The 12,307-nt window shown below is 40.3% G+C and overlaps 2 protein-coding genes across 2 annotated transcripts; one reads left to right on the forward strand and one right to left on the reverse strand.

The window, feature by feature from the left end:
* Nucleotides 1-350: 350 nt before the first annotated feature.
* LOC102196798 (interleukin-6-like) lies at nt 351-1,735 on the forward strand. Its single transcript, XM_005728540.1, has 5 exons — nt 351-366; nt 462-649; nt 775-876; nt 980-1,132; nt 1,532-1,735. The coding sequence occupies exons 1-5, from the start codon at nt 351-353 to the stop codon at nt 1,733-1,735; spliced, it is 663 nt and encodes a 220-aa protein (XP_005728597.1).
* Nucleotides 1,736-2,137: 402 nt separating this feature from the next.
* Nucleotides 2,138-9,889, reverse strand: tomm7 (translocase of outer mitochondrial membrane 7 homolog (yeast)). The gene is made up of 3 exons (XM_005728263.1): nt 9,727-9,889; nt 4,539-4,587; nt 2,138-2,794 (listed from the first exon to the last, which is right to left on the reverse strand). The coding sequence occupies exons 1-3, from the start codon at nt 9,827-9,829 to the stop codon at nt 2,779-2,781; spliced, it is 168 nt and encodes a 55-aa protein (XP_005728320.1). The 5' UTR covers nt 9,830-9,889; the 3' UTR covers nt 2,138-2,778.
* Between the last annotated feature and the right edge of the window lie 2,418 nt (nt 9,890-12,307).

Here is a 12,307-nt window from a genome sequence, read left to right on the forward strand (position 1 = left end):
GTATATATAAAATATATAATACATAAAAAAATTCTCACAACATTATAATAGCAATCACACTCCACCAACAACAGTAATAATAATAACAACAGTAATTTATAAAAATTTAATAATAATAATAATAATGATAATAATAAGGATCAACTGGTCCTGTTGAAGACACTCATAATCTTCATCAAATCTTCATGACGCAGTTACTGTTAATTCCGTTTTGCAAGTCGGGATTGGAAAATCCCATTCGTCTGAGGAATGTATAAAAACAGCGCATCTCAGATACAAGCCAAATCCTTCTGGCCCTGGCAGCCTTCAGCATCAGCGGAAACTTGACAAGTGCTTCCCAGCAGCGCACCATGCCCTCTATATTCAGTAAGTAATTTGCAGGCTGTGGTGCGCGAGTTTCCTGCGTATCTTCCTCTTTTCATTCATTCATTCGTTCATTCTTGTTCTGTCTCCCCAAGCAGATGTGCACGTTCTCTCTGCGGTGATGCTGGCCGCTCTGCTTCTCTGCGCTTCCAGCGCTCCGATTGAAGACGGAAGTGTGGCAGGTGACTTCTCAGGTGAGGAGACGGAGGAGGCGGAGATGTCCACTGTCAAGCCTTTTAATATATGGAGGTCACACTTTGACTCAACTCAAGAATACGAGAAAGCGGTAAGGGCCTGCTCATTAACTATGATTAACAGGTGTCATCAAGTCCGATTGGGGTTCTCTCGGACCCCTGGGACTCTAAAATACTTCCAGCCTATTTAAGTTGTATTTTAATTCTTTTCTATTAGTTTGAGCACCATTTCCAGACTCTGGAGAATCGCGATCAAGCTTTGGACTCCCACACCCCCGCCTCTATCCCGAAGCACTGCAATATTACCAAGTTCAGAAAGGTGAGAGCTCCTTTCTCTTTTTCTAATGCTGTCACTAACAAAGGTCGGTGGAGGGGTTGGGGTTAGTTCGATAACTCGGGCTGTTCTTCTCTCCTTTGTGCAGGAGACTTGTCTCCAGACGCTGGCCAAGGGTCTGCTCATCTATTCGGTTTTACTCAAGCACGTAGAGAAGGAGTACCGCGGCAGTTTGAACTTCTCCGACGCTCCGTCAAACATCGGCACTCTGATCGACCTGGCCGGCATGGTCAAAGGAAAGGTGGGTTTGACACGCGTCTTTAACTATCCTCCGAGGAAAAGTCAAATTTGACTTTGCAGCAGTCTCTTGGGTTTTTCCTGTCAGTAATGTTAGGAAGACAGATAAAGTAGATTTACTTCAGAAAAAAAAAATCCACTACATACAGATATTAAAAGTAAAATTCACAATAAAAGGTGACTTCTCTACCTTTAGCTGTCACAAAGCCCAGTAACAACATTTCTATTGTAAATGTGAGAGGAGCAGCAGTGATAGGTAGCACAAAATCTCAATTAAATACATCACCTCTCATACTACATCACTGTTTCACCAGAATGCCTGTTGTCTTAGTACTGTCACATTTTCACTTCTGCGTCCTGTTCCTAAATAACACCTCATTCTACCATCTCTTCTGACCCACAGATGAAAAACAGCAATCAAGTCACACCGCTGACCAGCAGTGAGGAGGAGCAGCTTCTCAAGGAGGTCAACAGCCCAGATCCTTACCACAGCAAGTTGAACGCCTACAGCATCCTGAGAGCCCTCAAAGCCTTCCTGAGTGAGGGGAAAAGAGCTGTTTGTAGAATGGAAAAGCAACTGAACCAATCAGCAGATACCAGTTGTTAAAAAGACGAATAATGCTCAAATTACATTCAGTTATGAAATAATAACTCAGGGAAAACTGGATGGTTTTGATACTCCTACTTTCTCAAGATCATAACCTCCTCTGGGTACAGCAGGCCCCACAGCAACATACTGTGTATGTAGAATCACCTGCTGTGCTATTCTTATTTATCTTATTTATAATTGGTAGAGATTATTTATTAGAGAAAAATCAATTGTGCAGGAGAAATGCAGTGTAAATACAATTTGCACTGTACTTGTAATTAGCATTTCTGGTGCTGATTACTATTTATTGTTAAAGAATTTTACAGTACAGTGATCTCTTATGTAACACAACTGACTTTATTTTTTTGCATATGCTGAAATAAAAAAAAAACAATTGCAAAAAAAACAAAGAACTAATTCTTTCCCCAACATTTCACACATTTCAACGCAGCAGCGCATTCTGCAAATGCATGAATCTTGACACTTAGATTTAGATCAGTCAACTCAACACATTTATATACACACATTTAAAGGTGGACGGAAAATGTTCCCGTTAATCTATGACTATGACTCATCATTACCATGTAAGATTGATACACTTGATATATCAAAACTTTATAATTGCTCAGTAAAATATTTGCTATCAGTTTCTTCTGCATGAAAGCGACTGGATTGTTTATATTAAGGAAGAAAAGAGTCGTTTCTTTGAGGATTTATTTTCAGAAATGTTAAATTACAAATAAAAACTAAGAAAAAAAACAGGAAACAAACATCAGTGCTTCGCATTAACAAAAAATAACCCTCCAACTGATAGTCCAAATCAGCATGTATTTCAAGGGACAAACCTGTTCACACATCTCTGTACATGTACCATAGTTACAGACTACATGGAAATGGATAACATCCAATCAATACTTTACAGATAGTGAGAAACAATGTACAAATATCATCTGATCATTATTATTTTTAGAGGGGAAAGCAAAAGAAGTCCATTTCGTCCAGTCACAGGTGGGTCACATGGTTTGGTTGATGGTTAGGGATTGGTCGTGTGAAGATGTTCCTCAGCCCCAGAGCAAGCTAGAAGACAACAAAGAAAATCAATATTAAAACATCCTTGAAAATATGTTACTGACTTAGTGAGGAAATAATAGTGTGATGTATTAACAGCATTGGCAAAATATATATATGTATAAAAAAAAAAACATGCTTACAAACGTTATCACAACTATCACTATGTAACTATGTTACATGGGCTGCTAACACACAGAAGTCCTGAAAACTTAACAATTTTGAGTTGTACAGGATGTTGTTTAGCGCAGCTCAGCAGAATGCAGTGCATTTAAAAAACAAACAAACAAAAAAAAAACCCACATCCCCCCATGGGATGAAACAGTTAACCCCCTTTTCCATTAGTACCTACTTGGATCGACTCGCCATGGATCGGCCACGACTTGACTGGTTTTCCTTTATATTCAGTACTACACAGCGTGTGTGGTTGTCATCACAGCAACGCATCAAAGCGTCCCGCGACGTAATTAACATGCAAAACAAAGGCTACATAAAAGGTGGATGTCGAGGCAAGAATAAACCTACTGCTCAGTCCGTGGCTTTTTGTCAGACTCGGGGAACACAGTTGTTTCCATCGAGTGACGCTACTGACCAGCCAATCGGTGGTATACAGTCTGATGATGTCACATTTTAATATGTGTTTGGATCGTTGGAACCCGGGCCAAGCAGGTACTTAAAAAAAACCCAGGTATTATGACCTAATGGAAAACCCTGTAAACCATGGCGAACGGTGCCGAGTTGATCCGAGTAGGTACTGATGGAAAAGGGGCTTTAAAGTCCTGGAAAACAAACAAAAAAATTTACATCTCATGATTTTAAGATAATCCACTAAAATGCAAAATAGAGAATTTTGCTATCATACCACTTGTACATCACGTTTAAATGCTTTGCAGAACGGTGCAAAAGTCTTGTGCCGACTCTCATTTCTTTATATTTTGCTTCCAAGCAGCCAGACTTTCTTGTAACTTTTTTAAGTGGTGTAGAGCAACAGTTCTCCAAGTTTTTTGAAAGTCTTTTAAAGTCTTCCTTGGACATAGGTTGCTTTTTTCACTTATTCTCAGTGCCATCCCTGTACCTGACCAGCATCGTCATACATGCTAAAAAAGACACTAAATGTACATGTTAATTTCTAAAATATTGAAAACAATGACCACAGCTTAACTAAAGTCATAATTTCATATTGAATTATTTGCTTGTTCTCATATTTAAACAAAATCAAATCTCTATATAAAGTAAAAACAAACACACTGCTGTTGAGACTGGGGAGGCGGAGGAGGCGCAACAAGCAGCTCAGTTTCTGGTAAATATAGGTTACCTTTTTTCCTGTTTATCTATACTGAGATAACAGACAAGCCGTACATGATGCAATAGGTTCTTAAAAAAAAAAAAAAAATTAAAAAAACAGAAATAAAAAAGATAAGAGATTCTTACAGGACTAAAAATAGCCTCACATCAGTATTCCAAGGCGGGTATTAAGATATCACACATCCTTTTCTCTTCAAGCTATCATTCAACTTTGTTAAATGGGCAGTTTTACTTAAAGAATAAACTGTTTTGACATATAATGTATTTTCATCCTTATGTACATGGTCTAAGTGTACATGAATAATCCCTACAATGACCCTACTTCATGAGACTGGACATAAATCTTGTTGGTCAAGAGTTCGCCCCCCCCCCGATGTATTATTTGACTTTGGATCTAGGAGTAGGATGCTTTATTTTATTACACACATCTCAGACCGATTCGTCTTACCTTAAGAAAGTAGGTTCAGGCATCCCTGGATCTGCTCCTCGTTTGAAACCTGTAAGTCAAAACCATAAATAAGAATTACGAGGTGATTCTTGTAAGGCACGCTCAAATGTACAAGACACCAACTAACAGTTTTGAATTTCAGTGCAGTCCTCGTGTGCAATATTTGTCCCCACACAAAACCACATTGTACCCCTTGAACATAACTTCTTTTGTACACTTTATAATGTGTAAATAACTCATGTAAAGTGCACTATTCTACTGCTCAGCTCCATACCATTTAGGTTTATTTTCACTTGAATGTTAAAGCTCAAATGAGTGGGGCTCGATTAGTGCTGAAGCGCTGGTGCACACATGACAGAGGAAAAGAGAATATACCGAAACTTTAAAGATGAGAAAAGAAATACGATGATGGCAAGATCTAAACATAAATCCCCTTTATTGAAAGCATTTTTTGGGGGGTGGGGGTGGTCCCTCAAATTTGGAGATATGAATTTGAGCACCGGTTTTACTCATATTGTGGTTTATAACTAGTTTCGAGCCACAGTGAGTAAAAATACTGTCCTGTTGAGAACTAATGAAGCAAATCATTTGCTACTTCAGTGATTACAGTGCGTCAGCAGAATGCAAAAAGACCCAGCAAAACATCCTGCTTTCATTAAACTAGCTTAGATCAGATCATTCCACAAGCAGCAGAAGACTACAAATTCATATCCCCTGATATCGATACTTCTGCCTTCATTTAAAGTCAAGGAAGTAGTTGAGCCTGACGCAAGACATTCTCCAAAAAAAAGATAAGAGGATCCCAGAAGGCGAAAAATAGGGTAAAACCTGATTTCTTTGGCTGTTTTGTTTAGACCCGTCAGGTGATCACTGTGCCTAAGTTTAATTACATACAGGTGTATCAGAATCTATCGTGGGGCGATCGTGGCTCAAGAGTTGGGAGTTCGCCTTGTAATCGGAAGGTTGTCGGTTCGAGCCCCGGCTTGGACAGTTTCGGTCGTTGTGTCCATGGGCAAGACACTTCACCCGTTGCCCGGTGGTGGTCAGAGGGCCCGGTGGCGCCAGTGTCCGGCAGCCTCGCCTCTGTCAGTGCGCCCCAAGGTGGCTGTGGCTACAACGTAGCTTGCCATCACCAGTGTGTGAGTGTGTGTGTGTGAATGGGTGGATGACTGGATGTGTAAAGCGCTTTTGGGTCCTTAGGGACTAGTAAAGAGCTATACAAATACAGGCCATTTATCCAGTGCGAAGTCAGAGTGATTGTTTCCATGTGATAACAGAACACGTAGGTGTCCGGTGAAATCGTCACCAACTTTACAGCTCCTGTATGCTTCGACCCCTTCAGCACCCTCGCCTTAACCAATGTTTCTGATCCAGAGTGTCCTGATTTGAGCTAAGTGCAGGAAGGTATTCATTCATGTGTGAAACCGGGATGGGCCACGTAGCCTTCAAATTACATCACGATATTTCAAGAAAGTTTTCCGTAACAAGATTTCTGAAATGTAGAAAAAAATTTTTTTGCTCCACTTGCAGCTTGCAGGCAGCAGCAATCACAAGTGGAAGCAAATGATAGACATTTCCCACTGAGCTGTCATTGATGACACACTTCCTAATCTGAAGTGTGAATTTATTAAAAGAAGGTGCCGATAGCATCCGCAGCAGTATTATGGTGCAACACCAGTGACACAGCCTAAGTTAAATGTAAGCACAAAAGCAGCCCGTGATGCTGATCCCCTACAACCCATCCAGAATTCGGGCTCCCACAGAATGTCTTCTGTATGCCACACAGCCAATCAATTACAGACGCTCCTGGCATCAAGAGGCCACATCTAAAGGTCAGTCTAAGGTTTGCCAGTGAACATCTAAATTATTCAGAGAAGGTTTAGGAGAAAGTGGTGTGGTCGTCAACTCGACCTGCTGTGTTTGGAGGAAGAAAAATGTTGAGTATGAAGCAAAGAACACCATCCCCACAGTCAGGCACAGAGGTGGAAACATTATGCTTGGGGATGTTTTTCTGCCAAGGACAACTTCACTTCATTGATGGTCCAATGAACAAGGCCATGTACTGTAAAATCATGGAAAAGAACCACCTTCCCTCAGCCAGGACACTGAAGATGAGTCGTGGGTGGGTCTTCCAGCATGACAATGACCCAAAACATTCTGTCAAGGCAACAAAGGAGGGGCTAAAGACGCATATTAAGGTCATGGAGTGGCCTAGCCAGACTCCCCCACTGTCAAGTCCTGCTTTTTGTTTCACAACACCACTTGCTCTTCCTGTCTTAACTAGTGATCGCTCCAGCAGTGCTGTAAATGGTTTTCCATTTGGGTGGTACATCACCAGCTGCTAGTATCTCCTTTGTAGCCTCGTAGTGCATATCGACTATGTTTTTGCCTCAAGTGGTGAAACACGTTTGCCTCTTTCAGTTTTCTTGTATCTTTTGCAAAGATGTTGGAGGCTGTTGAAGTAGCCCCATGTTTAGGCACCAAATTGTCATCAGAGGCTGATGCACAACTCTTGCTCTTGCGTAATATTATCTGACACAATATATGTGGTATAGCCATAGCGTGAAAACATTCATCATTTAATATACTAGTTGTTTAACTTGCTTGAAATATATAGAAAATGGTGGTAACCCAACAGCAGCATGTATTTAATTTAAGACTATTCTTCCCCAAGTAAATGAGCTGCATATGCAGAAAAGGCTCAGCAGGAGGGAAATGAGAGAAAGTGTGACATCACTGTTGGTGTTTCCAATATACTGAGAGGAATCTCTTAAGGCGTATAGTCACACATGCACAAGTCTCAACTTCCCCCACATAATCCAAACCACAGCCATGCAAAAGTTTCAACTTCCCCATCAAAGCTCGCAAATACAGTGATGCACAGGTCTTCCCCAACACTCCTTCAAACCACAGCCAGCTATTTCAGGATCACAGAAATGTCTGAAGAAAAACTGTTTTGAATCTACTACCACAGGGACGTGTTACCCGTAAGGCACACAAGGTCACAGTTTACATCACTAAAGCAGAAGGGAACTCAACTCGCATAGTCAGCAAAGTGCTGCAAACAGAATGATATGCATTTGTGGCGGAGGTGGGGGCACAACATGGGAATCCTAGCAGGTTAGCATAAACTTAACTTTCAAAATAAGAGTGAAGGGACTGTCCACAAATGTAAAAGAATAAAAAAAAAAAAAAAAATATGAGTCAGAAAATATACCAGGGGTCTGTTAATTTACTTGGGCAGGCCACCCAATCAACTCTATGTGTGGTAAATGCCATGATAAACCATCATCCTTCCCTTTTTCTAAAAACCTCAAGTAGGGTTCCACCGCTGGCGTTATGTTTGCGAGTGGGCAACAAATAAGAGCCAATATTGGCCTATACCAGATATATCAATATCAGTAAACTTGCCGTTTTGGGCAATTTTGAAATCTTATTGATTTACATACAGACAAGCGATGTGTTTTGGGTCTTCTTGTAAGAAAAAGAGCTAACCTTTCGCCTTTAAAATTCAGACCCCGTTTTGTTGCTGACTGCTTGAGGGCTTTTGGGTTGTTGTTTTTTTTGTTTGTTTTTAAAAATCGCTCATATTTTCTTGGCCTGCTTTGCTTTAAAATTCAGAAGAGACATTTATATTTATATTTATATACGGCCTATGTGAATATATGTTACACGTGTTTAGAGCAGCTCATATACATCTCCATACCTACTTTTCCTGCCTTATCAGCACTGGTTTAAAAAAAAAAAAAAAAAAACCCCACCAAAGGCTACGTTCACACTGCAGGCGAAAGCGCATCAAATCCGACTTTTTGACCCTATGGGACCCATATCTGATCATGGTATAATAGTTTGAACAGCACAAATCTGATATTTTCAAATCCGACCTAGGTCACTTTCGTATGTGGTACTGAATCCGATACATATCTGATGTTTTAGAAAGTGACTGCTGCTTGAATGGTCGTGTCACATTACATCTGTCTTTTAAGTCACTGACACAAGACAGACGCCAATTATCGGCGCCGGAGAAGTGCCCGAACACTTCCTGACCATCTAGTGTAGATGTTAGTGAAACTGTTGGGAAGACAACATTGGAGAAACGTTGTTTTATTTGTACTGTATAATCTGCAGATTCTGACAGAAATCTGCAACTATCCTTTGAAGCACCGCTCCTCTCTAAAACAGCAATAGGGATAATTATTAGGCCATATGTAAATAACAAAATAACTTTATAATTTAAAGCAAAATTAGGAAACATAAAGTCCGAAACAAGTCTTTATATTTAGGGCCATCAGTCAAACAATACTGTTTGGTCTGGGTCTAAACAGAGCGTGTTGTGTGTGACGTCTTCTTTTGCGCATGCGGGCCGCTTGAGGGTTCACACTAGAGCACGTTTTCTGTCACATTTTATTTGTAGTGTGAACAACCAGACTAAAAAAAAATCGGATTTGATAAAAAAATCGGAATTGAGTATTAAACTAAACTACGCTTCAAATTTGATAAATGTCGTCATTAATTCCCTCTGACTTTTGCTATTTGGCTTCCACCACGATAAAAATCTCTCTCTGTACTTCAAGAACAGCTTCCCATCTCAAATCTCTGTTTTCGGCATTATTCATTTGCTTATTACCCACCTCGTACCAGAAAGCCTAATTTCTGATGTTCAATACTGAAGAGAGACATTTTTTTATAATTATGTAATATTGCAGAATATTTTAAAGGTTATCTGCTATAAAAATCCAGGCCAGGAAAATCTCCTTCATGTTTTTCTGTTTTATTCTCAGTTACTTTGACACAAAGGCATCTGCTTTAATGCTCACGCCTCTGATAAAGTCTCACATGTATCAGTACTGATAAATGATCAGAATTATAATATTTCTGTCTGAGGCAAAACTGATTAGCCATACAAATCCATAGCATGCGTTCATGTTACAGGAGTTCCTCTACAACGTACAGCAAAGCCATAGCTGATAGACTAGAGACACTTCAGTTTTTTTAAAAATAAAACTGGGGCTCGCAACATTTTATTAATCATGTTATGTTTGATATGCTGTTTTAACGAGGGCCCCAATACAACACGTCAACCTCACCGGGACAGAAGAAAATACAGTTTAATGCTAAGAAGCTGCGCTAACCGGTTAGCATTAGCATCATCTCGCCGCATACCCCTCACTCCTATTCGGATACTGACCGAGGTACAGCACGGTTGGAATAAAACCCCATCGGATGACAAACTGGCCGCACTGGAACAGCTGCTGCAGCCGCTGTTTGCTCTCTTTGCTCAGTTTAGCCATGTTATGATCCCGAACAGACAGTCTCGTGCTGCTTCCAAGGGCAGGAAAAAGGAAGTGACGTTGAAGAGCTAAACACTTACCTTCTCCAGCTGTCATAGGACGCCTCCTTGTGGATGGGCGTGTGGCGGCGGCTGGTTGGAGTTTACATGCTAAACTGCCACACTTTAACTTTAGAAACAGATAGCATGTTCTCGATGAGATGATTTTACTGATTATGCCAGTTTTCTTTACGCGGATTTGGCTTTAATTAAAGCCAAAACTTTATTAAGTCGATAAGACCGTTTAACTAACATTAGGCCCTCCCAGAGTCAATAGGTTGGAGCAATGTTCTTCTCCACTGTGGATGTAGACAACCATAAAGATCAGCAGAAAGCAAATCACATCACACACATGGTTTAAACTTATATACTGTACCTATGGAGCAGTTTTGCTAGAAAAAAATGGGAGCAGTTATTTATTGACAGATGCACAAAATCCTAAAGACACACTGAAATACAGTAAGACAGGCAAACAGAGCTTGAAAGTCAATATCTTGTACTAGGACCTTTATTCTTTAACACAGCCTAGACACTGAGGCAAGCTTACTTGTCCTTTCTTGAAGTAGTCTTAAGGATTCTTGAAGAACATTCAAAGCTCTTCTCCAGATGTTGGCTACATTTTGTTCTGCTCGCTGTCAAAATGATCCCACACTGCTTTAGTAATCCATCACTGGCAGCATTGTGTTGTGTCTTTTTCTATTCAGGTATGTTTCCACTGCACTGGCAGTGTGTTTGGGGTCATCAGTATCTACTGATTTTCAGTCCCGTTCTTGTGTACCTCAGCATGCCTTCTCCCTGCATGGCTAGAGAGCTACTGCTCAAGATCACTTTAAAAATAAGAAGTGTGGGGTGACTCCAGACATGTCACAGTCCTGTATGTGCATGCTTTATATAAAAACTTGAAAGGGTTTCAGGTGACTTTATTAGTGTGATGTTTAGTGATGAGCAGAAAAACACACACAAGAGCAGAAAAGTGAAATATAGAAACACTTTATTCCCAGAAGTTGTAGCAGTGAGTTATTTTCAGACGTAGAAAGGCCAATATAACCGGTCTTGAGTACAACAGTATGATGTACAACAACAGCTTACCCGTTCACATTCTGTTAAACCACACACAGAAAAACATGATTATTGTCCCACCACGCTACAGACACACAGCTCTAGTATACAGACAGACTACAAGTTTGCTTGGGGGTCGAGCAGCATGAACGCTTGATTTAAGACATCAAAATTAGCTGATGGTTGGAGTTTTTATTTGTTTGCTGGTACAAGAGAATATCACCATGTCTTGTGCAGTGATGAACGACAAGAGGAGACACAGGAAACACGTCACTAAAGCACTACAAACAGCTGGAATGGTGAGTGGATCACAGGACGGGAAAGATGCCCTGTTGCTTCAGACGATCTTCCACAGTTAAGGTAGAGTCAGTGGAACTTCACTGTGAAGTACCAAATTCTTTAATCACTTTGGAACCTTTAAAAAAAGAGCAACAAAGCATTTTTCTCTTACAGGGAAAGACGATGTTTGAGAGTCAAAACTTTCTCATGAATAAGAAAATACCAGCGCTGAAAAAACAACTCATTTGTTCTTCCATGTGCAAAATTTAATACTTAAATCACACACGCACGCACACACAGCCATCATCCATTAAAAACCCAAATCCTCTTTGTCTTCGTTTTAAATTTTTGCCATCAAATACACAGCAGTTCAGGAAGGAGCGAGGGGGGTGGGGGGGTTGGTGGGGCAGGGGTAATATTGCTTCTCCATCTTTAATGAGAATACTGTGTGATTGTAAACATAAAGACCAGATTCTTATCATACTGGTTGATTTTTAATGTTTTAGTTGTAGGTTTTTTGTTTCTCTTTAGGACGAATAAAGCACAGGCATAACTTCTGATAAGTGCCAACAGAAGGAAGATTCAGTAAACAGCCCAAAATATATAAAAAAAAAAACAAACCAAAAAAAACCCCACTGAATAGAACAGTTTTGTATTGCTATGGGAAGGAATCCATTATTATAATCATTATTTTTTTTTATAAAAGTAGTAGAAACAGTGTTCCAACTAGGAGAATCAACTATTTCACTTCATCAATCAGCAGCCTTTTTATCTAAAAACAGCTGTACGTACAGATAAAGTCAACGCACACACACTCACTCACAAACATGCTCGCGCACTCAACATGTGCCCTTTAACAAACCTGGGCGGTAAGGATGGATGTATGGAAAAGCCATGCAGAGGGCAACAAATACAGATTAGATCACTTTTGAAGTACTTTTCCACATAGTTTCTTAGTGATTTTGAATTTTAAGCACGCTCGTTTACGACCACAGTTATGTCCAGGTCATGAGCGCACTGCTAAAAGTCAGACAGAGCTGTAAGCGGCGTCCTCGTGCCTCTGACTGCGCTCGGCATTTCACAGCACAGAGTTAAAGACACC

This window comes from Pundamilia nyererei, unplaced genomic scaffold, assembly GCF_000239375.1.
Source record: "Pundamilia nyererei isolate P.nyererei 1_Seehausen unplaced genomic scaffold, PunNye1.0 scaffold00028, whole genome shotgun sequence".
Lineage (NCBI taxonomy): Eukaryota > Metazoa > Chordata > Actinopteri > Cichliformes > Cichlidae > Pundamilia > Pundamilia nyererei.